Consider the following 27918-nt stretch of genomic DNA (forward strand, 5'->3'; position numbering starts at 1 on the left):
ATGTTGAGGTTTCATTTTTATTTAATATGTAATTATTATAACATACATTAGATATAATATTGTGTTATATATAAATATATTGTTACATACGATATTGCATTATACAAATATAATACAATATAAAAGTTAAATCATAATTACCTGTTTTATTTCTCTGATTTCCTTTGTTCTGTCGGTTTTAATCTCTATTTTTCAGACTTTCTTCAAATCTCTGCTGATCTCTTGACTATACATTCATACTAAAGAATGAGAGTTGCAGACATGCATGCGCGCGCACACACACACACACACAGAACGAGATACCAAAAAGCTGACTGGAACCTGATGGATAGGAAGGACTTGGATATTTGCTTAAAGACTATCAGTATCCATTAAGTCTTTTCTCTTGGTGGATCAGTTCCCCAAAGGGAGGCTCTTCCACTATTCTGCTTCAGAGGTATAAGCCTAGAAGAGGGCTGAGGGTCTCACTCCTCATTCCTTATTTTATCCTCTTATTTTAAATACAGCCCCTTATTCCTGTCCTCATAACTGCTTGATGTTCTTCTGTCCAGAGCCTCTTTGACGCAAAGGTTACTCTCTTCTGTTGGGGTAAGGAAATGGGCAGTACAGGTGGGAAAATTTCAATCTTTCTACAAACTGTCAACCAATCTGCCCGTTTCAGCCCCACCCTGCACACATGCCATCAGAAAAATCTGGCACTTTTAATTCTTGATCCTTTTCATAGTTCTACAGTGTCAAATAGCTTACTTCTTGTCAGTTTCTCTGTTCCTCTCCTCCACAGGCAGTCAAATTGCAAGCTTTTCCCCAACCCCCTGACTAAATCAGTGACCACTTGGCCATCTTCCAAAATTGTGTTGCTATTTATAATCTGTAGTCACTGGCTTTCTTACTATCTGTCCTTGCTGGTTTATACCATTTTTTTATTCCTATACTGTCACTTCAGTAAATAAGGTTAAAGGAATGAAAATATACATACTTGTGTTTAATATTTGTTTATTTAGAAGTGCTGAAAACATAGTATCAGGTGAGGTGAGGGACACTTCGGGCTAGGGAGAGCCAGCATAAAGGTTTAGTTAGCTGACTTTATAGAACATAACTACCATGAGTAACAACAATCTACTGTATTTATTAGTGCTGAGTCTCAGCTCTAGCTATAGAAGTCAGTCTGATTGTTCCCTGAAAACCTAATGGAGAATTTGAGTTTGTATCACATTTGGCCTCTCTTTTTTCCCTGTGAGTTAAATGTGAGCATTAATGGAATCTATTTGAGAGCGCCTGGTCCCAATATAGTGTCAGAAGAAGGTCTGAGCTCAAATGTTCCTGTTCCTCAAGTTCAAGCATAATGTGAACGTCATAGCTGGTTTAAGAGTCTGTAAGAAATGATTCCCCTCCCATCTATGTGTTTACCGTGTATATATTAGACTGAGAGTGTACCATTTTAATGTAATGTTTCCCTCCAATCAATTCTTGCTCCACTTTAGCCCCATATCAGTACTTCATTATCCATTCAGTCCCTCGAGCTAAAAACCTAGGAGTCATCTTAACCTCTTTCCTTCCATCCCCAGTGTCCAATCTATCAGCAAGTTTTGTTGGTTCTACCTGTACTGGTTAGTTATCTGTGGCCTCTCAGCCCCATTCCCTCCCTACTATACTCTGTGTTAAACTGCTGGATTTTCCAGATTCCCTTCCCAGCTGTTAATTTCTGCTGATGGGAGGCACCAGCAAGATATGAGAAGGTAGGTGAAAGGAAGCAGCAGCCATGGCTCTCAGTGCTATAGTAGTGAGGGTGAGGGTCTGCACAGAGCCTGTGTGATACTTCCTCGGCCATGCAAGACCACGGTAGTACCTCTTCTGCTTCCCACACCCGCAGTGGATACCACGCCTTTAACCCTCCATTCCTTCAGCACCCTCCATTCTCCCTTTCATTTCTTCAGCCCTTTCAACCCTTTTGTAACCAATTTCCCATTATTAACTCTCTTTGTTAGGAGTAACAAAGCATAGTTTCTGATTTCCTGACTAGAGCTTGACTGCTATAACCTACAAAATATTCCCCAAATCTGTCCATGACTACTAAGACCACCACTCCCACCCTAATCCAAGGCACAATTATTTCTCACCTAGATTACTGCAATAGCTAGGCTCCCTGGCTACAACCAGGCAGGTCTGGAGCTTGGCAGACAGGCAGGTAGCCTGTACAGCAGGCAGCATTAGCTAGTGAGAGACCCCCAGAAAAATAAGTTCCAGGAGAACAATGATTCCCTCTACTGCCAACCTTGGAGGACTGGTGTTTGATTTTATTTCAAAAAGTTGAGTTTTGCTTAAAATGCTAATTACTTAAGGTCTATTACTAGGCTAAGCTCCTTCTCTCTGCCTTATGCTCAGTCTGCCTTTTCTCCTCCATACTATAGAACAGCAGGATAATTTGAAAGAGCATTTTACTTGTAAAATCTTTGCCAACTAATTTTAAGAAAGAGAACAATTCTATTGTTATCTCAAAAAGAACATTTTTGAGATAACAAAAAGCATTTTGGGATCCCAGAAATTCCAATTCTTCAACCTCAAATCTCCACAGTGCATAAAATGCATAATACCCATGGGAGGGAAATCTGAGACAAGCAGAAACTATTTAATGAACATATGCAGTACTTTCTGGCAGAGAAGGTAGTAGGACATGCACTGCTCCTGAGTCAAGGCAAGAATACCAGGTGGCTGATAACCATCTCTCCTTCTTAGCTGGGGTAGAAAAGCCAGCTGAACCTTGAAATAGAGTGACCTGGGAGGTGTCTCAGCTGAAGGTTAATGTCTCTGCATCTCCAGCTTGGGAAGTGGAGTTGGAAGGAGGGGTGAATGCTTTCTTGCCTTCAGCTAGAGCTTTAAAATGCTGTGGGGAAAGAAGAGAGGGAACATGGATTATTTGGGATATGCTTATTGCTACATTTCAGCAAGAACTAACTTCTTTACAATCCTTAGTTCCAGTTTTCACCAATCCTACTTCCAAAACAATTGTGCTGGCTGGAAAATTACTGCTTGGCTATGTCCATGGGAACAAAGGCTGTCACCCATAGGAAAATAACATTCTAATAAGCTTTCTGCTTCTGCACCCCCAGCTTGCACACCCAACCTGTGGGTCGACAGGTAGTGAATAGAAGAAAAACAGACCTTTGTGTTTAGACAGAATGAAGAACGGGCTTAAAAGCCCTGTACCTCTACATTTCGGGGCTGCTTAATTTGGGGTCTGCATACCCCTGGCAGACCCAGCTGGCTAAATAAAGAGTGTGTTTCCTATAACTCACTGAGTTCTGGTGGTCCATGTGTCTTTTGGGGGCTGGTGGCTACAACATTTGGAGGCCCCAGCGAGATCTCAGGGAGTGGTCCTGGGATCTAAGACTGGACCAGCCTCCGAAGCAGTTACTTGTCTCTGTTACGGATTCAAAGGGGTGGCCAACCTGAGACGTTCCAGGATCCTTGAATGCTATGACGCGGTTAAATGCAATCGTCAAGGACGCAACTTTCAGGACACACTCTTTGTTCCTGGTCCCCATGGGAATCTAGAATCTCCGAGGCCTTGGCGTCTGGATAAAAGGTGCCTTCCTGGTTCTGTTGATCAGTCATTGGGGGTCCGTGGAGAGAGTGGACTCAGTCATATCTCCTGGACCATGGCCAGGCTGTGGGACACTGCCTCCTGTGCCCTGTTGTTGGGTTCTGTTTATTGTCTCTGGTCCTGTCTAGGTTGTAGGTGGCAGACGTCTCTGGGTCTACCTGCACCTCAGGAATTGTTCTCGTCTGAGTGTCTGTTTTGTGTTTTCTGTTTCATGTTTTCTGCACAAGTGATGGGGGGAAGCCTGAGTTCGCAGAAGACACCCTTGAGGTGTCTCCTGTGACATTTCAAAGACATGTTTGTAGAGGGAGCTAACTATGGCATAAAGTTTTCTCCAGGTAGACTAAGGACATTAAGGACATGAAGTTGAGTGGCCATCTTTTGGTGTAAACTGGCCGCCAGAGGGCTCTTTTGACAAGGGTTTGGGGAGGAATGTTTGGAAGGTTGTCTTGGGAGACCCGAGACATCCTGATCAGTTTCTCTACGTTGATCAATGGTTAAACGTTGTTCAGAACCCCCCTCCGTGGCTCCACTGGTGTGCCATGTCTCTGGGGGCGCGGATTTTAGTTGTGGGCACCCCAAAACATGCAGCAACTGAATCTCCAAGACGGCCCAGTCCCTCGGTCCTCCAATCTCCACCGGGGACTATGACCTTCCCCCACCCTATAATCCAGGACAACAAGGCCAAATAGCACCGCCTCACCTCCTCGGAAGGCCAGCAGGTAACCCCTATGGGCCTCCTGCTCCCGCTCCTGGTGGGGCACCAGCAGATACCACCACCCCGGCCATCCTCCCCTTGTGAGAAGCACTACCCCAGAGGCATCACACTGACAGGCCCTTTATGGTTTACGTGTCTTTCTCGACTAGTGACCTGTACAACTGGAAGGCACAAAATCTGCCTTTCTCTGAGAAACCCCAGGCATTAATGGGACTCTTAAAAAGTGTCTTTCGGACTCACTGCCCCGCCTGGGACAACTGCCAACAGCTTTTAATTACCCCCTTGACCCCTCAGAATAACTCATAGACGCATTCAGAGTGAAACACAAAATATAGCTGTGGGAGGGAGGAGAGTTAAGGAAGCAGAGGAACAGACTGAGGAGGAATTTCCCTCCACCTGCCCAGACTGGGGACACAATTCTCAGGCTGGGAGAATGGCTTTAGATAGGTACCACCAGATTCTAATTGGGGGAATTAAGATGGCTGCTTGCCAACCAATTAACCTTTCTAAGGTAACTGAAGTTATACAGGGAGGGACCTCAGGAATCCCCTGGAGTGTTTCTTGAATGAGGTGTACTGGGTATACACTCCCATTGATCCTGAGGCCCCTGAGAACAAGCAGGAAATTAATATAGCCTTTGCTACTCAGGCAGCCCCTGATATCTGGCATAAATTGCAAAAATTCGAAAGTTTTGCAGGTATGAACCTGTCCCAACTTGTTGAGATAGCTCAGATGTTCAACAACAAGGAAGCACTGGATGACCCCAAACGCATGGCTAAAATCCAAAGCTACTGTCATCAACCCAGCCAATCTGTTGCCACACCCAGACCCCGAGACCCCCGTTTATGACTGCACAGATTTTACTGACGCTGTGTGTTCTTTGTGGCCAGACCTCAAAGACTCCCCTTTGCCTGAGGCCGATGAAGTTCTGTTCATGGACGGGAGCAACTTTGTGCAGGAAGGAAGGAGGTATGCTGGGGCAAGGGTCATAACTCTAACTGGCACCATGTGGTCACAAGCTCTGCCCCATAGGACTTCTGCTCAAAAGGCAGAATTCATCGCCTTCACCGAGGTACTAAGATGGGGAAAGGATAAGGCAGTCACAATATACACAGACAGCCAATACGCCTTTACCACTGAACATGTACACCGAGCCATCTACAAGGAGAGAGGGCTTCTGACTTCAGCTGGGAAGGACATCAAGAACAAGGAGATCTTAGCCTTACTTGAAGCTATATGGATGCCTAAGGCTCTGGCTGTTGTTCTTTGGAAAGGGCATCACAAAAGGAATAGTCTTGAGGGTGAGGTAAACCTACTAGCTGATACAGAGGCAAGAACAGCGGCCACAAGGCCAGTGGGGCCCCCACCACATCTACTGACCTAGAACTGCCTCCATCTCCAACCTATATGGCGGAAGAGGACATGTATTTTCAAGACAAGGAAGCCACTAGGAACCGACAGAGGTGGTGGACGACCCCAGATAGCTCTCACGGGCTCTTGGAAGGACTCTCCTTTACCAACTATACCAGACCACACACCTAGGGGAGATTAAGATGCTCCAAGCTTTAGACCCCTAGTTTCATTTGTTAGAAGGGAGAAGAACTGCAGAGGAGATTGCCTCATGATGCTTGGCTTGTGCCCAAGTTAATCCAAAGAAGGGGAAGATAGAAGAACCGAGGCATAGGGAGAGAAACTTATCTGGGAGACCACTGGGAAGTCAATTTCATTGAAGTAACCCTAACTGTGGGGGACTACAAATATTTACTTGTTTTTATAAACACCTTTTCAGGATGGGTAGAGGCCTTCCCCATCAGGAAAGAATCTGCCTTAGTAGTTACTAAGAACCTACTACAAGAAATCCTCCCTCGATTTGGTCTCCCCAGAACTTTAGGGTCGGATGATGGGCCAACCTTCGTAGCAAAAGTATCACAGCAATTGGCTAGCTACCTAAATTCGCAATGGAAACTCCACTGCGCATACTGGCCCCAAAGTTTGGGCCAAGTAGAGTGAATGAATCGGACCCTAAAAGAGACATTAGTCAAGTTAGGATTAGAAACTGGTGGGATCTGGGTAGAACTTCTCCCCTTTGCTCTTCTCCGAGCCATGTGTACTCTGTATATTAATGGATTCACCCCATTTGAAATTTTCTTTGGGAAACTCCCACCTTTAGTACCTAGAAGATGAAAAAAAGGCAGAACTGCATAACCTTGTCTTACTTAAGTCTTTACAGGCCCTTTAAAGCATACAGAAGGAGGTTTGGTCCCGGGTTCCTGCTGCCCACTCAGCCCCAGGGGAAAGATTTACTCATCAGTTTCAGCCTGGGGACTCTATGTAGATTCAGAAGTTCACTTCCAAGGGACTAGAAGCCAAATAGAAAGGATCCTTCACTGTCTACCTGATGACACCCACTGTAGTTAAAGTAGATGGCATCCCATCATGGATTCGTCACTCCCATGTAAAGGCAGCACGAGAGTGGACAGCTCAGGAAGACGAGCCTTTAAGACTAAGACTCAAGTGTACATAAGTATAACCCTCTGTTTCTTTTTTTCCTCTTTACCCCAGGCATTCGACCAGCCACAACCAGAACCAGAAGGAACATTAACTTTGCTAACGACAATACACAAGGTCTTAAATAAGACTACCCCAGACAGAGGACAAGATTGCTGGTTGTGTCTAAACCCAAAACCCCCTTATTATGTCAGGGTAGGAACTCCCCTAAATTTGACTGAGCTCAGGAGGCTAGAACTTCAAGTTGATTCACTAGCAGAAGTAGTCCTTCAGAATAGAAGAGGTTTAAATTTATTATTTTTAGAAGATGGATTGTGTATGGCTCTAAGTGAAACCTGTTGCTTCTATGCCAATAACTCTAGAATAATTTGAAAAGATGTACTACTAGTACAGAGAAATTTAAATGCCGGAGAAAAACAGAGACTAGAATTAAATAACTGGTTTCATAGTATGTTCAATTGGTCACCGTGGCTAACAACCCTACTATCTGCTGTAGCTGGACCTTTAATCATCCTCCTCCTCTTGTTAACTTTTGTCCCATGTTTTCTTAATTTCTTGTTTACATATATAAGGAAAAGAATTAATTCTATTACAGAATAGAGGCTATAAGCAAATTCCACATGAAGAATCAAGGATTTGATTTTCTGGTAAGGTCAGTGGGGAATGTGCTGGCTGGAAAATTACTGCTTGGCTATGTCCATGGGAACATAGGCTGTCACCCACAGGAACATAATATTCTAATAATAAGCTTTCTGCTTCTATACCCCCGCTTGCACACCCAACCTGTGGGTATACAGGTAGTGAAGAAAAACAGAACTTTGTGTTTAGACAGAATGAAGAATGGGATTTTGGGCTTAAAAACTCTGTACCTCTACATTTTGGGGCTGCTTAATTTGGGGTCTGCGTACCCCTGGCAGACCCAGCTGGCTGAATAAAAAGTGTGTTTCCTATAACTGACTGAGTTCTGGTGGTCCATGTGTCTTTCGGGTGCTGGCAGCTACAACGGAATTCCTTAGTGTTGTCTTTGAGAAACAGCTGAAAATCTGCCCCATCTCCTTCAAAAATGAACCCCTTTTTTTGCTCTCTTCCTGCTTCCATTCCTAAAGCCTCTTGGTTCTCCTATAGAATGAGTGTCCTCTGTAGATCCTGACCTAACCTCATCTAAGGCTCACATTTCCTCTACTTCCCCCTCCTTTAACCTTCCCCCGCCCCCGCCACCCCCCTTCCCATTTTGCAGCTCTCTTACTATAGAGAAGGGTAATGGTTAACTCCCAGCAGAGACATCCTCTATTGTCATGGATATAATCACAGCTGTCTTAGAATAGTAGAGACTGCAGCAATCTTCACTATAACTTAAGTCAATCTCTAGTGCTAGTCTTACCTGTGAGTTCTTGAATTCCAAGTAGAGGGAAAAAAGCAGGTGGAGGGACTGAATCCGACTCTTGTAGATAGGGATGTCTAGGATGGCTGAAATCAAGAACTCCCATGAGCAGAACCAAACAAAAATGCAGGATTTATGGGGGCATTTCTGCTTAGGAGAGCCAATCTCCTCCCAGATGTTACCATGGCTTTGGGGGTTAAATACCTGGGAAGTAGTCACATAATCCCAAACACCACCCTTGACTGCTGCCAATAGCACAACTGGCTTTAAGTGAAGGCTGTAATTCAAAATGCTACCCAGGGTAAACAAGTGTTTTCAAAAGCCCACAGTGTGTTTATCCAGACAGGAAAAGGAAGGGATGGAAGAGCTTACCGCAGATCATGTCAATGTACTCTGCTAGGCTGCAATCAATCTCTGCTGTGGGCAGGCTCACCTAGGAGGGGCATGGGATGGACCAAGGTCAAAAGGCTGAACTCTCTCTCAGAAGAAAAAAGAGCTCTTAGTATAACACATATATATTATCTGCTAAGTAGTGTTCTCTCAAAATCTATATGTTGAAGTTCTAATCCCTAGTACCTCAGAATGTGTTTGTATTTGTAGATATGGTCTTAAAAGAGATAATTAAGTTAAAATGAAGTCATTAGGGTGGACCCTAATCCAGTATGACTGGTATCCTCGTAAAAAAGGGAAATTAAGACACAGACAGACACGTTCATAGGGAAGACCATGTGAAGACAGAGGGAGAAGACGGCCAAGAAGAGAAGTTCTAGAAAAAATCAACTCTGCCAACAACTTGATCTCAGACATCTAGTTTCTACAAGTATGAGAAAATAAAATACATTTCTGTTGTTTAAGGCTCCCAGTCTGGAGTACACTTGTTATGGCAGCCCTAGCAAATAATATAATATGCTTTTTTTTCTATGATCAGTAAAATGGAATTGGCCATAATAATCAACTACTAAATTAGCAGATGACTTAACAGAACCAAAGGACTTTATAAGTAAAATGTACTGTTATAAGTAAAATAAACTGCCATGCTGTCTTCCTGTGTTTTGTGAAAAAGAAATTGGTACCAGGTTATGTCCAAATATTAATAGTTTCTTGGATACAAAAAAAAAAAAAAATCCCAGAAAAATAGACAAGACATCTCAGGTAACAGGCTCTAAATTGAAACAAGTTATATTGTAAGTTTAAAAACCACTTCTTCAAAAAATTTTTGTTTTCTTTTTACAAAAATCAGAGTGTACATAGCTCTGCAATTTCCTTTTTTTACTTCACAACATCATTGATATTTCCCTGTGTCAGAGCAAAATAAGGCCAAATAATACTCCACTGTAAAAGCTTTTCACTGAATGGATATACTACAATCTATCTATTCAATTCTCTAATCAGGCATTTTCCCTTAGATACAGCTTTAAAAGAGGTTGTTTTCAAATTCTTCACTTTTAAAACAACTTCAATAAATACATACAAGAAAATCTGTCTTCATGAGCTTGTATTTCAGTAAGGAGAAACAAAAAACAAAACAAGTAAGGTATACAGCATGTTAGACAGTAAGTATTATGGAGAAAAAGCCAGGAAACAGGGAGGAGAACATGGAGGAGCTGGTGTAACAACTTTAAGTATGATGGCCAGGAAGACTGTTTATCCTCTTTGCTGAGTGTTTTTTTCTTGGTATGATTTACTTGGATAGTAATATATATATATATATATATATATATATATATATTTAAGGTACTTTCCTAAGTCCATCACTCTTTTAACTTTGTGTATGGTAACTATTACATTTTTCCCATTATAATTATTTAGTATCTTATTGTGCTAAGAAACCATTCAAACATTATTAAATATTTCTCCTATTTTTAAAAATTGTACCTGTATACCTTTTTTTTTATTTCTCTAAAAGTTATTCATTGCCCATTTAAAAAGGGAACATGCAGAAACAATTTTATGAGAGGAAAACCAACTTAGGATATACAAAAAAACAAGTTAGTTTTTTCTTAGCTGCCTTTTCTCTTTTTTTTCACTTACAACTTTATTTTTTATTTTATTCTTTAATATTATTTTTATTTTTCAATTATAGTTGGCATACAATGTTAAATTAGTTTCAGGTGTACAACATGGTGATTTACACATTTCTATAACTTACAAAGTGATCACCCTGACATACCTAGAACCCTCTGACACCATACATAGTTATTATTGATTTACATTCCTTATGCTATAATTTACATCTCCATGGCGATTTTGTAACTACCAATTTGTACTTTTTTTTTGCCAGCTTTCTTAAAATAGACAGTTGTTCATATTTATGTTATACAATTCAATGAGTTTGTTTCAATTACACATGGCATACAATAATATATTAGCTTCAGTTATACAGCATAGTTATATAGAGATCTATATAACTCATGAAGTGGTCATCCCACTAAATCAAGTACCCCTCTTCCCCTTACATATTTTTCAACATTGTTGACTATTTTCCTTATGCTACTTTATATCTCCATGACCATTTTGTATCTATCATTTGTACTTTTTAATCCCTTTGCCCTTTTTCACTGTCCCCTAACGCCCTTCCCGTCCAGTAGCCCTCAAAATATTCTCTGTATTTATGAGTTTGTTTCCATTTTTACTGTTATTGTTTTGTTCTTTAGAGTCCACATGGATGTGAAATCAGGTGGCATTTGTCTTTCTCAATCTGATTTACTTCATTCAGTGCAAAACTTCTAGGTCCATCAAGGCAATATCTTTTTATATCCTCTTCCTTTTAATCTCTGTGTCTTTTAATCTGAAGTGAGTCTCTTGCAGGCAGCATATGTAGGGGTCTTGCTTTCTTATCCATTAAGCTTCCCTATGTTTTGGTTGAAACACTTAATTCTATCCCATTTGAGGTATTTGATAAATATGTAGTTATTACCATTCTTTATTCATGTTTTTGATACATGTTTTTCTTCTTAAAGAAGTCCCTCTAACAATTCCTGTAATACTGGCATGGTATTGATGAATTCCTTTAGCTTATTTTTGTTTGAGAAGCTCTTTATCTGTCCTTTGACTCTAAATGACAGCTTTGCTGGATAAAGTATTCTTGGTTGTAGATCTTGGATTTTCAACACTTTGAATATTTTGTGCCAAGTCCTTCTGCTCAGCAAAGTTTCTTTTGAGAAATCAGCTGCCAGTCTTATGGGTACTGCCTTGTATGTAACTAATTGCTTTTCTCTTGCTGCTTTTAAGATTCTTTGTATTTAACCTTTTGCATTTTAATTATGATATGTCTTAGTGTGAGCCTCTTTGGACCCCTGGTTTTGGGGGGACTTTCTGAGCTTCCTGGGTTTGTATATCTATTTCCTTCCCAGGTTAGGGAAGTTTTCAATCATTATTTCTTTAATATATATTTAACTTCTCGTTCTCCCTCTTCAGGTACCCCTACGACATGGATGTTGTTACCCTTAATTTTGTCCCATAGGCTCCTTAAATTATTATTATATTCTTGGTTACTTTTTTTCTTGTTGTTCTGGTTCAGTGTCCTTGGCTTCTCCAACTTCTATATCTGTATTTTGACCCCTTCTTCCTCCGCTCTGTAGATTCCCTCTAATATACTCTTCATCTCAAATAATGTGGTCTTCATTTCTGACTGGTTCTCTTTTATAATTTCCATTTCCATTTTTGTTTTTGTTTTAGTCTCTTTGTTAAACCTCTTACTGAGTTCATCTATACTTCCCTTAATTTCATCAAGCATCTTTATAACCAGTATTTTGAACTCTGCATCAGTAAGATTGCTTGACTACATTTTTCCTTGACCTATGTTCTGTTCCTCCATATGGTTTCTTCTTCTTTTTCTTCTCATTTTGGCTGCCTTTCTGTATCTGTTTCTATGTACTAAGCAAAGCTCCAAAGTCTCTCAGTCTTATGAGCATGGCTTTGTGTAGTAGGTGTCCAGCAGCACAGTCATAAAAGGGGTTCAGCTGCAGGCCAAGTTTAGCCCCAGCCTGTGCCCCTCCAGGGCCACCTGTTAAGATTCAGAAAGCAATCCACAGATGCTGTGCTTATGGTTGCCTCAAGAAGCCATGCTAGAAACTGAGATCCAGCTGCCATCAGTGTGAATCTTGGCGCTGCTCGGTAAGTGGACAGGACTCGCTGAGGACATAACTGAATGTGGCTTGAGTGGGGCCGCGAGTTTGGGGAGGCAGAATTTCAGGAAATCCTCTGGACGTAGTGACCTATTATCCAGTTTGATGATGTCTCAGCTATGGCAGCATAGCCTCTGCACATTGGCAGAGGGAAGGACTCAACAGGGGAGCAATGCATTCTGCCAGCACTTCTGCCAAGTAGAAAACCACATCTCCAGTCTCAGTTTGACAAGTCAGTGTCCCCCTGTAAGACCGTGGTGACCCCCGAGCAGCTGACCCGGCAATGGTGCCCAGAGCGAGCAGGTCTGTCACTGTGAAAGTCCAGTTGCATACATGGCTCCTTTGAGAGGCATTTGCAGCTACTGGCTGCTGCTGCCATTGCCTCTGTCCCACTCAGCCACTGGGGACCAGGCAGCCTCACATCTTTTCCCCCGTCTATCTTCTACAGCTACAGGGTGATTTCTTATTTATTGCCTAATTGTAGGGCTTCTGTTCATCTGGACCCCCAGGCAGCTCTGCTTGATGTCTGCTCCATGTTTCCATCTCAACTTTGATGTGGTCGCAAGAGGGGATGAGTGAAGCTTCTATCATCTATGGTATTTTGCCTGGTATTCTCAATTTGGACTTCTTAATCTATTCTCATTGTTCACCCACCCCACCTAACCCCTCTCCAATCTGGCAAACAACAAAATGTTCTCTGTACCGATGAGTTTGTTTTTGTCGTATTTATTTTGTTCTTTAGGTTCCACATGTAAGTGAAATATGTGGAATGTCTTTCTCTATCTGATTTAACTCTACTCAACACAATACCCTCTAGGTCCATCCATGTTGTTTCAGATGGCAAGACTTTGTTTATAGCTGAGTAATATTCCATTACATATATGTACCACCTCGTTATCCATTCATCCATTCATGGATACCTGCATTGCCTCCTTATCTTGGCTATTGTAAATAATGCTATGACCATATGGATATACATGTCCCTTCAAAGTAGTACCTTGGGTTTCTTCAGATAAATATCCACAAGTGGAATTACTAAGTCCTTTGTCTCTTATTATAGCCTTTTTTTAAAAAAATCTATTTTGTCCGCTATTAATATTGCTACCCCAGATTTTTTTTCATCTCCATTTCCATGAAATATTTTTTTTCCCATCTCTTTACTTTCAGTCTGTGTGTGTCTTTTGATCTGAAGTGAATCTCTTGTAAGCACCATATGTAAGGGTCTTGTTTTCTTATCCATTCAGCCACCCTGTCTTTCAATCAGAGCACTTAATCCTTTTTCATTTGAAGTGATTGGTGATAAATATGTAGTTATTGCCATTTTATCATTTGTAGTTTTAAATCTTTGTTTTCTTTTTCCTTAAAGAAGTCCCTCTGTAATATTTGTTTGGTGTTGATGAACTCGTTAGCCTTTTCTTGTCTGAGAAGCTCTTTATCTGTCCTTCGATCCTGAATGATAGCTTTGCAGGGTAATCTTAGTTGTAGGTCCTTGCTTTTCATCACTTTGAATATTTCTTGCCCATCCCTTCTGGCCTACAAAGTCTCTATTGAGATATCAGCTGACAGTCTTATCAGAGTTCCGCTGTATGTAACTAACTGCTTTTCTCTTGCTGCTTTTAAGGGTCTCTGCCTTTAACCTCTGGCCTTTTAATTAGAATGTGTCTTGGTGTGAGTCTCTTTGGGTTCATCCTATTTGGGACTCCTTGGACTTCCTGGGCTTGTTTGTATGTCTACTTCCTTTAACAAGTTAGAGAAGTTTTCCATCATTTCTTGCAATTCATTGTGCTCTCTCTCCTTCTGGTACCCCTATGATGGAATGCTGGTTCATTTGATATTGTCCCAGAGGCCCTTAAACTATCCTTTTTAAATTCTTTTTTCTTGTTGCTATTCTGATTGGGTGTTTTTGCTAACATATCTACTAAATCGCTGATTTGATCTTGTTTCTACTATTGATTCCTTCTAATGTAGTCTTCATTATTGTATTCTTCATTTCTAACTCATTCTTTTTTATGTTTTCTATCTCCATTTTTCTTTTTTCTCTGTTGAAATTCTCACTGAGTTCATCTACTCTTCCCCTAAGTTCATTGAGCATCCTTATAACCAGTGTTGTGAACTTTGCATCTGGCAGATTGCTTGTCTCCATTTTGTATAGCTCTTTTTCTGGAGTTTTGTTCTATTCTTTCATTTGGGACATATTTCTTTGTTTCCCCATTTTGGCTGCTTCTCTGTGTTTGTTTTTATGTATTAGGTAAGACTGCTATGTTTCCCGCTCTTAGGAGAGGGGCCTTATGTAGCAGGTGTCCTGTCAGGCTCAGTGGTGCAGTCATTCCTAGTCACTTAAGATAGGTGCTCCAGGTGTGTCCCTGTATTCGTTGTGTGTGCCCTCCTGTTATAGTTGAGAATTGACTGCGGTTTGCACATCAATGGGAGGGACTTACCCTTGGTCTGATTGGTTGTGAAGACTGGCATGTGAGGGGTAACTCTACAGAACAAGATTCGCTTAGCTGGCCTCTGATGCCTGCCCAGTCTGTCCTTTATGTATGTTGTCCTCAGATGCAGCCCCAGGTGGTGCTCTAGCTTTGTCAGAGGCTGGCCACTAGGCATGCCAGCCCCAGAGCCTCTTGGGAGGGGCCCTACTGCAGGCCAGGTTCAGTGGCAGCCTGTATATTGCCTGGGGCCACCTATCAAGAGTCATCAAGCAATCCACAGATGGCTACCAGGTGCTGGGTTTAGAAGTGCCTCGAGAGGCCAACCCACAAACTGAGGCCAGCTGTCAGTAGTGCCAGGCTTCAGGTTGTTTGGCAAGAGGAACAGGGCATGCTGAGGCCAGATGCTGCTTGTTTGGGTTTTGTGAACCTTCGAGAGATTTTAGCAAAGTCTGCAGAATGAGCCAAGATAGGCCATTTGTATGGAAAAGCCATTAGAGGTGAAGATGAATTTTCCACTCAAATGGCTAACCTTGTAATCATCTCTTTGTTCTGCTTCTATAGACATGCTTGCTGCATAGGCCAAAGGGCAGGGTGACCTCGAGATCAACTGAAGACTCACCCTCCCCTTTGCTTGTTCATGGATAAGCCCTATAAAAGTAAGGTTACCCCTGAGTGTGGGGCCCAGATCTTCAGAGCGCTAGCTCTTCTGGGACCACTGGCATAATAAACCTGAGTTCTCCAACTCTCTGAGTGGTGCTTGGTTTCTTGCCGGTCTCATTTTTCTGAAGCATAGGCAGCTTGGGTGGCTCTGCAAGTTGGGTGAGGCAAGATCTCAGGAATCAATCACCAGAGCAGGGCAACCAGTGTAAGCCAGGTTGATGGAGACTCAGATTTGGCAACACCTGCATCTGCACGCTGGGATGGGATAGGGCTCAACAAAGAAAGAATGGATTCTGCCAACACTTTTGTCTAGAGGAAAGCTGTCCCTCCAGTCCTCACCCTAAAACTAGACAATATAGTTCCTCCCCATATATCCCTGGCACTCTTTAAGCAGCTGCTCCAGTGCTGGAGCTCAGATCAAGTGATTCCATTGATGAGTAAGTCCATGTATGGGCCACTTAAGAGGGACGTCTGTGACTGTAGATGCCCTCCATCTAACTCAGCCACAATCTCTGTTGGTGTTCACAGCTAGAGGCTATGGGGACTTCTCTTCCTGACACTGAAACCCTGGGCCTGGGAGCCCAGTATGAGGCCAGGACCCCTCGCGCCTCCAGGGGAATCTCTGCAATTGAGATATCCCTCTCAATTCTCAACCACCACAGCCGGGTATGAGGACCAGCCTATTATGCATCTCTGTCTCTCCTACCAGTCTCAAGGTGGCCCCACTTGTAGGAGTTCTGTTCAGCTAGACTTCAGGTGACTATAGTGATGGTTGTTCTGTAGTTTAGTTGTAATTTTGATGTGGTTGTGAGAGGCAAGCACAACGTTAACCTACTCTGCCATCTTGTACAGAACTCCAAATAGAACTGTGTAGCTTTATTTTACATTAACTCTTTTAATTCATTTGAAATTCACGCATTCATATGGTTGAGGCATACACCTAATTTAAATTTTTTTTCAAATGTCTAGTTAATTATCTCATCATAACCCAACCATTTAAAATACTACCTCTTTCTTATACATCAAATCCCACATATGTATGGGTTCACTTTTGTATTGTTATATGCTGCTGATCTATTTCTACATCTAGTCCTATACTAATATCTTACTGTTTTATTTACTATGGTTTTAAAATGTGTTTTTTATGTCTGATAGGGCATATCCTCCATTATTTTCTCTGAAAATTTTCATGATTAGTGTTAAAAATTGATTCAGATAAACTTTATTACCAAATTTTTAATTTAGGGGAAAATTAATCAATATTTATACATTTATGATTGTATATTATACTTCAATTAATAAAGTTAATAATGATAATAATATAGAAAGAGAAAACACTGGTCCTTAGAGGAAGTGCCATACTTACTTAGCTTCTGCTACAGTCCACTCACCTTTCCCAAAAGCTCCTCAAATTCTGGGGACCATTCCTGCATCAGCGTGTCAATATCAGGCATGGGCCTAAAAATATAGAGGTAAATATAAACAAAAAACATGGACAAGTAACATCAGAACCTCTGGATCAGGATATTTGGGATGAAGGAAGGATCTCAGTCTGACACATCAGGATTTCAGAAGAACACAGATGGCAGACCAAACTTATCTAGGGTCTCGTTAAGTAATAGCAGATAACTTATAATCTTTATGTCTGCAATCTTAGCCAGTAGCTGCCGGGATCCATAGGACCCCAGATTGATCAAGTATGTCTCCAGTCTTTTGGCCCTCAGAAGCAATGGGTTCACAGGTCATGAAGGTTACCATAGGTTACTGAGGTGAAGAATGTGGTTATTTCTTACCTGGTATAGTGCACAGTTGCAGGGGGCTTAGAACGATGTAATTCAGAGATGCTCTCAATCCATGTGTCAATGGCTTTTGGATTCTTTTCTGCATCTTCCAGGCTCTTTACTTTCATATGTTGCTAGAAAAACAAGGGGAAAGCCTGGCTGATAGAACTGAAGTAGCTCTCTTGTTTCTACAGTGACTCATCATATGCTGCTATTTCATATACAACATCGTTGACAAAAAGGGAAGTTTGGCAGCAGCCAAATGAAGATTATAGGAAATCCTAATAAAACTGTCCAGAGCCATGGGAAAGGGGCAGATCAATAGTACAGAACTGACCACAATGAGATACCATTTCACACCTACTAGGATGGCTAGAATTAAAAAGACAATGTGTCTTTTTAATGATGAGGATTCGGAGAAATTGAAACTCTCATTCATTCACCAGTGGGATTGCGAAGGGTTCAGCCACTTGAGAAAACAGTTTGGCAGTTCCTCAAAATGTTAAACTGTTACCACATAGCTCAGCAATTCCACTCCTGTATATATATATCCAAGAGAAATAATAATATATGTCCATGCAAAAATTTGTACATGTTCATGGCAGCATAACTAATAAAAACAGAAACAAATGGTGAATGGATAAACAAAATGTGGTGTATCCGTACAGTGGACTATTATTCACCTACAAAAAAGAAATGAAGTAGTTAATAGGGTCTAGGAGTGGGGGGAATGAGGAATGACTACTAATGGGTATGGAGTTTCTTTTCGGAATGATGAAAATGTTCTTAGATGGTAATGGCTGCACGACTCTGAATATGCTAAAAAATCACTGAATTATAAAATTTAGCTTTTTTTATTGTTTTATTTGGAAAAAGTGCTTCTTACAAAAGGGTAGCTGCATAATACAGAGGGCTCTGTAACAATTACTTATTTCTTGTTTTCTCTTTAAAGTGCAAGATTAGGTGCGATCTAAGGAATCAAAGCAGTAGATGGACAACTTAGGAGCAACTCCAAGTTATTTTCATGAAAGAAAGCAATGAAATGCAAAGCTAAAACTTCCTATTAAAGAATTCTTCTAATAACTTCTCTCACTTTAGTCACGCTTTAGTGGGGAAAAAAAGTGACTTATTGCTGCAAACCAATGACTCCACTACAAGAAACACCTTAAAACATAGTTTTGAATCATATCCATATACCTGCAAAGCTCAGGGATGGAATGAGGCAAATACCCACAAAAACAAACATGAAAACCCAACGGCAAAACCCGTCAAACAAGGACAAAGGTTTGTCAAAAAGTTCCTGGACTAGAAAGGCTGGGAGATCATTAAATATCAAATACAACCATGTGTATCCAAGTCCCGGCTCGTGTTAATATAGGGATAACCGTATAGTTTTAACCTCTATGGCTAAGCCCATTTCTCTTATTTATAAAGACAAAGCTAGACTAGCTTTGTCTGTTCCATTACCAGCTACCAACATACTGCTTTGTCCTGTAAGATCTATTTGCCACACTAGGCTGAAACCAATAAACCAAGGTTTTACACTAAGCCTAAGAACACTGCATCTATGCAGGGATGAGGAGCTTAGCAAACACACTCACAACATGCCAAGTCTAACAGCCCTTGAAATTGAGCTTGCAACTCTGCATTTCTTTTATCCAACTCTATCTTTCATATACGTTCTTTCACAATTTTCCTTTCACACTAAACAGTAAAAATCTCAACACATTCACACCTGGTTACCCAGTAGTATTACTTGTGTGCAATTAAACAGAGACCAAAACCACAGAACAAGAGCACAGGATGGGGATTACAGGGTATTCACGTCTTAAGTCTATAGCAGAAGGCTACTTGCCACAGTTAATAGAGTAAATTTTATGGTAGGTAAATTATATCTTAATAAAATTATTATTTAAAAGATCAGGCTGTCCTGAAACCAAAATCACCCCTTTTGATAGGCAGTAAGTCAACTGTTCAAATACCAGCAAGGCCCCTGCTCTGACCCTCTCCAGCTGGGGCCTTATACAAGGGTAGTGTCTTACTGTGATGCTGTGCTGTTTGGAATTCTCTGTTAACCATAGTGAAAGCACTGTAGGGTCTGACTGCTTGGTAGAAGGTTCGTCCAATACTAACAGGCCAAGATTGTCAGCCTTTCCATCAGGACGTGGGACCTGGTTAGAAGAAAAATAAGAAAACAGAAAAAATGACAGGGACATAAAAAGGCCACATATCTTGTTTCCAATGAGCTGAAGAGGAAGAACTCTTCTGGTTCATCATTACTAGTATGACTACTGTACTAAAATCCTATTTAGAAAAATATATGTGATCTATGGGACCTTAAATATAAAGCTGAAGTCATGGATAATTAGGAGGCAGATATATGACAAAATTTTTAACCTATAATGAGATAATCAAGTATTATCTAGTAACAATGAATATAATATAGAGTAGAGAGCAAGGTTAAGGACTCTAATGAAATGAAGAATATATATCAAGTTAGCCAATGCTAGTCAAGGTAATGAGTAACAGAAGGGTCAGAAGAAAACATCTAAGGAGTCATTTTTAGGATATTCTGACTGTACCTTTAAGAATGCATCAATATCCCCGACAGCTGGGATAAAATCAGGAATAAAAGGTTTCAGTTTGTGGTCCAGGTCAATCAACTGAGGTGTATACCTAGGAGATATTGCCAAGGGAAAGTGGAGACAGAGAAATTTACTTTAAAATCTAAGGAGAATGGCCCTGTTTTGGACTAGAGGTAGAAAAGGGCAAGCAAGGTAGGGCCTGGGGCTTATGGTGGGAAGTCCTAACACTTACCGACTGATGTACTGGAAGAGTTCCTTAATCTCGGCAGAAACTGGCAAATGCTCATAATCTGCAGGATCATAGGCCCTGGGGAAAGAAAAATGTGACTCTGAGTGGCCAGAGAATAGTGGCTGTCACTAAGCCTTGCTTCAGCCTGTGTATTATTCTGACCACAGGGCACGTGATTCTGTTTCCTAGTTTCTGCTCCACCCACATCTGCTTTTCCTGGGTGGTTTTTGCAAGGTAACTTCAAAATTTATTAAAATTTGCTCTCAGTTATCTCTGACAATAAAGAACACTGCTACAGAAAGTCAAAAACATAATTTTTAAGTTTTTAGACTTAGCAGAAATTGTTTTCCCTTTTTTTGAATGAAAAGGATAAAGAGAAAAGATGGAATGAGTTTTTAATTTATGGCATGAAAACAGTCTGCCTCAAGGAAAACAGGAATTTTCACAATGATGTCTTTTGCTGTTATTTATAAAAGTAAAAAGTTAGAAACAAAATATCTAACATCTGAGTAACGGTTAGGTATGTCAAGTTGAATATTGCATAGTTAGTAAAAAAATACTTGCGTCAATACATGAAATGCTTACAGTAAAAAAGGCACATTAATTATAATTAAGTAAAATGTAATGAACATTGGCAAAGTGTATAAGTGACTTGGAAAATTATTAATAAGGTTGTTCTAGGCAGAATTGTTTAACAAAGAATGAAACAGATTGATGACTGAAAGTTTACATTTCCCCTGATTATAATTTAAGGAAGCATGATATGATCATGAAGTAAATAGGGAAGCATGAAAAGCCAGTCTGGTATTCAACATTTGCCTAATTTACTTAGTGTCTACCAGTAGGTGGATAATCCAAAGGTAACTATTTTTATTTTTATTATTTATTTAATAAGGAACGTACAGATACAAAATAAAAGGTACAAAATGTATACACTGAAAAGTCCTGTCTCCCGTCCACCCGTCCTCTTGCCACCAACTTCCCCTCCCAAAAGTAATCACTATTATTATTTTCTAGTATATCCTAGAGATGGTCTATGAAATATTTGCTTTATACCTATAGGAGCAAAGCATAAACTCTTCCATACCTTTTAAAAACTTAACAGTTATCTCTTGGAGGTTGTTCTTCACCAGTGTTCTGTGCTACCTCATTCTTTTCAATGGCTAGATAGAATTCTGATTGGTTACACCATCACTTATTTAACTAGTAATTGTATTAAATGGAGGCACCTTTGATTAAAACCTATAGGGGTGGGACATGATTAATCTAATACCAGGGCCCAGAACAGGGTGAGGAGAATTTGTACTTAAGCATCATTCAGGAACATTCTGTCTCAATGTGGAGCTCCTGAAGCGCCTGTCTCTGCTTGTGCAAGAAGGATCTGAGCTTAAAATAGAAATGCTCCTATGCATGTATGCTTTCCTTGCTAAATAGAAATTCTTTGGTATGTATATAAACTTATTTTCTTTTTCTCAAAATGTGAACTCCCTGAAGTCGGGGGTCATCTTTTAGATTTACTCAGAAAATCCTTGTGAGATCCATGAGCCCACAAATGTTTCAGGTAATACAAGGATTCAATGAGGTAGTTGGACTAGAAAAGAATGAAAATTCATTATGTTGGTTTCAGAGACATCTGAAAATCCTAAATAGAAGAGATTAAAAGAGATGCTGGGATTTCACTTCCCTGTCCAGTGTTTTGAAAGTGCTTTCCTTCTAGTCAGGGGAGCTTTCCTCACCCTTCCAGAGGGGCTCCATGCGCTTCATCATCATCTTCATCGGAATCAGTTTCAGATGAGTCGTCATCATCATCATCATCATCGTCATCATCATCGTCATCATCGTCATCATCATTTTCACTAAAGCCTTGTCGAGGTGCCACCTGTGAGTTCTTCTTCTTCTCCTCCAATAGGGCAGGGTAGGCACAAAAAGGTCCATATAAAGAGAAATTTAGTATATCTATGGCCAGTACTCTCCTAGTGCTCTAACCAATACCCACCCCCCTGGCACTACATCACCAGAAAGAGAAGGTAGCACTCCCCAGAAAGGCCTTGAGAACCTTTTTCTATTCCTGATTAGCTATAAACTGCATTCCCACTTTCTATAACAATATTCTATTTCTCAACTTGAAGTCTGGATATAAATTTTATCCAATATGTACCTATTTAATTGGAGAAATGCAACTCTAAATAGTTATTTTGGGAGGAAATATGGGAAGATGAAGTAGGAAAGACAAGCTTTAGGGGATCTTAATACTCACAAAGATCACATGGAAGAAATCTGGTTTCAAATTTGCAAGACTGGCTAGAGTAAGCTACTTGTACTATCAAAGGAAGAAAGTTCATAATTAGCTCCATACCTTAATTCTAACCAGCACTTCCAGAGACTATGGGTTTTCTATTCCCATTCTCTTCAAAGGGTATCTGACCAATTCATATTTCCCCTCCTCCATAGGTTTTTAAATGCAATGAGCACACATTATATCTCAAAATAAGAGAGCCTTCTATTATTGGTATTACAACCTACCTTTCTGAGCTTCTGATTCTCTATGTACCATCCCACCCTCTCAAGTCCATGAGGAGTCTGGTGACGCTTGGGGCTTGCAGGGGCAGTTGGGACTGGGTCCATATCTTTGCTTCTGTGGCCTGGAGCCTGTGGCATGCCCTCACTTAGGACCTAATGGATGATCAATTGGCCCCCTTTAAAGATAGGTTTTGATGGCTTGGTTTCCATATGCTATATGGTTTAGATTGAGGTTAAGAGTTGATTCTAGTTTTTAAAATTATTTAACATTTCTTTTACAGTAAAGCAGCTATTGGCACATAAAATTGTAACACATTGCAGGACATCAAACACTGCTTTTGGTCACATTTTCCTCTAAGCATAATACAAATTCATTATACCTAGTAAAAATTATATTTTAACTAATCTGTAATATGTGTGACATATGACATACAGTTACAGAATTTATTCAGTAACTAAGCCTTATTGGTATACAATTGATAAAAATCTTCTATAGTGTTCTTCCCTAATTCAAAACCTGCCAAAATTACCCTCGTTCACATGGAAGCATTTTGACAAAGGGATGTTTTTAAGAATATTGATTGTCAATTTAAAGATTATTCAAAAATGTATTCTTTCTGCTGATTCTGGGTACATACTAAATCAGAAACATAAATGAGCCTTGAATATTTACATGATGAAGACTAGAAAATTTAGGAAGAATATACAAAATCAGGAGATCAATTTAGGAAAATTATTTACTTTTCTTTGTCTGCTCCTTCAATGTTGTGCTTTGCAAAATCCCTGATCTAAACACAGAGGACTTTATATACTACAGACAAATGCCTAAAAATTTACTTTGTGGATAAGATGTTAAAACAGCACAGTAGTCATAAAGTGGGGCTGGGCTACCTTAGGCTTTTCATGACAGTCTGCATCACTACAGCTTTCTGCATTACTTCAAATATTCTTCTTCACCTGAGTTTTCAAAACTTCTGTTAGTGAAGGACAACTAAAATGTAACCATTGGATCATGTCCTAAGGATGAACACAATGGCTGTTAAGCAGAGCACATGTGCAACTTTAAGTTCCTATCCAGCTAGAGCTATAGGCATCTTTCATCTTTCCTTCAGAAATAAGGTGATTGTCTAGGTTAAGAGAATAACAACAAAGTGACATCCGGGTCTTAAGACTTCAAAATTAAAGTCTCTTTCACAAAATATTTGGCAATACCACAAGTGTTGACAATGAACAAATGCCTAAACAACAATTCCAGACTTGCTTTATTATGAGACTTACCTGGAGTGCTTGCCATAAATATAAATTCCCAAGATTTTACCTCCAAGACTCTGATTCAGTAGTTCTGGGTGGGGGCTAGGAATCTTCATTTTTAAAAATTAAGTACCCCCAGTTGATTCTTATGACCAGTAAATTTTGCAAAACACTGCCCTACATTGTAGGAAATTCCTCGCCAAAAAGTCGGCTGTAATTGTAGGCTTTATTCCTGAAGGAAGAATCAAAATCTTAAGGCTCTTTCTTCCTGATTGTCCTCCATGAGCTCAAAGGTACCCAACCACTGGAGGGAATATTCAAGAAGTGTTTACTACTGAACTAGTGTCACCTCAAAATAACTACTAAAAAAGCAAAGCAAAAATTCCACAAGAAGTTGTGGGTTATACCACACCTTATTATTTTCCTCTTCATACTCATCACTGCTGTTATCAGCCATAGTCTTGTTAGGAGGATGGGCAGAATGAGGAAGTCCTTAGAAGAAAAGTTTTCCCTTTAAGTTATTGTTAAAATGATTTTTAAAGACAAATATTATTAGTTTATATTTTATGCTCTTTTATGGAATAGGGTTTATATGAATACCATGGCTCAGTCAATTCAATCCAACATATGTTTACTAAGCATTACTATACTTAAGGTATTTGGACAGTATATTAATTGATTACCTGCCATTACCTAAATAGCATAAAATCATCCCTTAGTTTATGCAATGGTAAAATGAGGTTAGTAATTAGTAAAGTGAAAAAGAGTGCTGGATTTATAATCAGAAGGCTGGGTTTGAAAAACAACTATACCACCTGGACATAATGACTTGAGTCTCAGTATTTCCACCTCTAAATGAATTCAGTAATATTTCTCACTCAGGACTGTTGTAAGGATCAAATGAAAAAACCTTAGATGGAAGGAGCTGACCCAGCTCCTGGTAAATTATAGTCGCATATATAAGTCTGAATCAGTGCCCATAAAATAAGAGGAATAAAAAATATTCTGAACAATTAACTAGAAATATTCCAAAAGCATAACCACAGGTAAGATATTAACTAGCATGATTTAGAAATCAAATAAATGCCAATTAAACCCCATTTTTCAGCCTACAAAATTGCCCAAACTGAAAACAAATTATCATGTCCACAGCTGGCAAGATTAAAAACATGCGCACACACACACACACACGTATACATATGTGTGTGTATACACACATACACACACACATGTATATATGTGTGTGTATATACATACCCACATATGTGTGTGTGTGTGTATACACACACATATATATATAGCTCTCCAAAAGATTGAAAGCAAGGAGTCAAACAGATACTTGTACACCAATGTTCATAGCAGCATATTCACAACAGCCAAGAGGTGGAAATACCCAAATGTCTATCAACAGATGAATGAATAAGCAAAATGTGGTTGCTTATACATACGATGGAATACTATTTAGCCAAGAAAAGAAAGAAAAGTCTAACACATGCTACAGAATGGATGAACTTTGAAAACATTTTGCTAAGTAAAATAAGCCAGATACAAAAGAGCGAATATTGTATGATTCCACTTATGCAATACCTAGAATAGGTAAATTCATAGAGACAAAGTAGAATAGCATAGCATAGAATAGAACAGAATGGAACAGAATAGAACAGAATACGGGCTGGCGGGTAGAGAGGGATGAGGAATTATTTAATGGGTACACTTTCTGTTGAGGAGGATGAAAAAGTTCTGGACATAGATTGTAGAGATAGTTACACAACAATATGAATTTATTTAATGTCACTCAATTGTACACGTAAAAAAGTAAATTTCATGTTAAGTATATTTACCACAACAAACCAACCTAGACATCATCCTTGATTCCTAACTCTATAGCCATATTCAACCCATCAGCAAGTCTTAGTGATTCTTCTCTCTAGTCTCAACTTCCTTACCACATCCAAGCCACTATCACCTCAGCTCAGCCATTGCAAGTTCTTCCAACTGGTTCCCTTTCATCTTCACCTTTCAGTTCATTCCACATGTAACAACAGCACAGCCTTTAAAGCTCTGCTTGCTATGCTTCCTGCCTTCCTCTGCCTGCCTGCCTACCTCCTGACTACCTACTCTGATATCACCCCCTCCTATCATACACTAGTCTCTTTCAAGTCCTCAAATTAATCCAACTTCTTTCTGGCCTTAGGGCCTCTCCACATTTCACTTGCTATTCCATTTTTCGGTTCTACTTTTCCTCTATGTCTGGATCCTTCTCATCTTTCAATCTCAGATGTCACCTCCTTAGGTCTTCCCTGACCACTCTACCAAAAGTAGATCCCACTCCTCACAATCATTCTCCATAATATCAAACTCTTGGCCTGTATCAATGCACTTACCACACTTGTAATTATGTCTGTCTATTCATCTGTCATCTGTCTCCCATGATTACTACCATCAGGATGGCAGGATTGATATCTCTTTTGATACTGTACACATAGTGCCAAGCATAAGGCTGACACATAGTGTGCATTCAAACGCATTTTCAAAACTGAGCAGAACAGTTTTGACAAACAAACAAACAAACAAAACATGAACCCCTGGCAGATTGTGAGCAGAATAGTATCTTGAAGTAAATGGCGTTAGGGAATACCCATCAAGTTGGAGGAAGATCCTGCAACCTAGGTAGCTGTGTTTTCTTCCCCCTTAACTAGTTAGAAAACAGAAATAATGGCAAGTGAAGTAACTTGACTCTGAAAGCCAACATTTGCTATTACAATCATGAATCCATCCTGATCTTTTTTCTAAGAACCATTGTTCTGCTTTCCTCTTCATTTCTCTCTTACCTCTGTGTCTTGGGGTTGGAGTATAAATACTTGCTATCTCTTCAGGGTCGTTAACCTCTAGACGCTCATCGTATGTCTGGTTTTCAACAATCTTGGTCTAAGGAAAAGGACATAACATTCCTTAGCTCATATCATAGGACATTAAGCACTCTATGGAGAGGTGCGATTCCAAACCAGCACTGGTCCTCTTCCTCACCCAAGACACCAGTTTTACATGAAAACTTCTCCCCCATTCAAACTTCCCTTAAGGCTTCTTGGCCCGAGGTCAAGCGGTTAAGTTATTTTGCTGCAGCCCTTATATAGGAACTGTTGACAGACTGGCAGAGGAAGGAGAGAAGAGAATCGTGGAGGGAAACAACAGCCAACTTCTGCACCAGCGTTCCAAAGCTGTTAACATACACGCGCACCGGCAGAACAGTATTCGTCTGTAGATGGCGTCTCTCCCCTTAGGTTCCCTCAGTTTCCCCAAGGTTGTTGGGGTTTCTTAGGGGAGGCTATAGAGGCTCTAGAAAGAGTTCTGTCTCTGGGGTTACCACGTTTACAGAAGAGAGGGTAAACCCCAGTCTCAATCTCATCCAATAATCCCGAAAGCATCACCCCCATCTCCACCTCCGCCCCCGTCTTGCAGGTTGGATCCCTCTTAAGTTTCTTGGGAAGTTAAGAAAGCAGGATGATTGGTGGCAGCGTGAAGGAAGGGGAGAAGGAACAGTTGTCATGGAGGTGAGAAGAGATTGAGGGGGAAGGAAAGGAGGGAAGGGGAGTCCTCTTAAATTCCTCTTGAGAGGGAGAAAGGAAGTTCTCTTTCTACTATGGTGAGTACGAATTACCTGTAGCCCCTCTGAATCCGTCTCCTCTGTATAGAAAGAACCCCAGCCTTGGGCTAGGGTCTCACTCCAATTTCAGATCAGGTCACTTTAGGGATTCGACTTGGAGTAACTGACCTGTTTTCAGTTGCTAGGTAAAAATAAATAAAATTTTAAAATCGCGAGACTTCCTCTCATTCTCGTGAGACCTTCTCCACGCATTCGCGCGTTACGTCTCTTCCAGGAGATGATCCAAAGAAGAGCAAGAGCGGCTCGGGCATGGGGTGGAAAAGCCTCTCTAGGCAATTAGGACGCCGCTTTATCTATGGTTTCAGTAAATGCGTCTATGGCGGCATCCAGCGGCCACGGGTGGCAAAGCTGGCGGATGAATTTCGGTTCAAATAGTTTAGCCCTTCAATTTGGAAATACCGTGTGTATTTCACCCTCCAAGACAAGTACCATTAGTCATGCCGTCCCTCCTAAACCAGTCTAATGAA

The 27918-nt window shown here is 40.4% G+C and overlaps 1 protein-coding gene across 5 annotated transcripts; it reads right to left on the reverse strand.

The window, feature by feature from the left end:
* Window positions 1-976: 976 nt before the first annotated feature.
* IFT46 (intraflagellar transport 46) lies at window positions 977-27662 on the reverse strand. Of its 5 annotated transcripts, none has more exons than XM_016139297.2 (13): window positions 27446-27662; window positions 26619-26715; window positions 24200-24279; window positions 22540-22689; window positions 21753-21910; window positions 20020-20094; window positions 19785-19878; window positions 19245-19373; window positions 17215-17336; window positions 16813-16879; window positions 8578-8638; window positions 8206-8291; window positions 977-2881 (listed from the first exon to the last, which is right to left on the reverse strand). In XM_016139297.2, the coding sequence occupies exons 3-13, from the start codon at window positions 24242-24244 to the stop codon at window positions 2786-2788; spliced, it is 1083 nt and encodes a 360-aa protein (XP_015994783.1). In that variant the 5' UTR covers window positions 24245-24279; window positions 26619-26715; window positions 27446-27662; the 3' UTR covers window positions 977-2785. The 5 variants fall into 5 exon arrangements, with proteins under 5 accessions (XP_015994783.1, XP_015994782.1, XP_015994786.1 ...); XM_016139296.2 differs by having other exon boundaries at window positions 21753-21916; window positions 27446-27658; XM_016139300.2 differs by lacking the exon at window positions 22540-22689 and having other exon boundaries at window positions 27446-27661.
* Between the last annotated feature and the right edge of the window lie 256 nt (window positions 27663-27918).

The sequence above is a fragment of the Rousettus aegyptiacus genome, unplaced genomic scaffold (assembly GCF_014176215.1).
Source record: "Rousettus aegyptiacus isolate mRouAeg1 unplaced genomic scaffold, mRouAeg1.p scaffold_m13_p_5, whole genome shotgun sequence".
In the NCBI taxonomy this organism is placed as follows: domain Eukaryota; kingdom Metazoa; phylum Chordata; class Mammalia; order Chiroptera; family Pteropodidae; genus Rousettus; species Rousettus aegyptiacus.

Excerpts from the sequence above, each read along its gene's own strand:
- IFT46 (XM_016139296.2), bottom strand. The coding sequence starts at position 24,244 with ATGGCTGATAACAGCAGTGATGAGTATGAAGAGGAAAATAATAAG. Across the intron at positions 19,374-19,784 it reads ATATTGATGCATTCTTAAAG|GTCCCACGTCCTGATGGAAA; the intron begins GTACAGTCAGAA and ends TCTTCTAACCAG. Across the intron at positions 17,337-19,244 it reads CCAAACAGCACAGCATCACA|CAACATATGAAAGTAAAGAG; the intron begins GTAAGACACTAC and ends TTGTTTTTCTAG.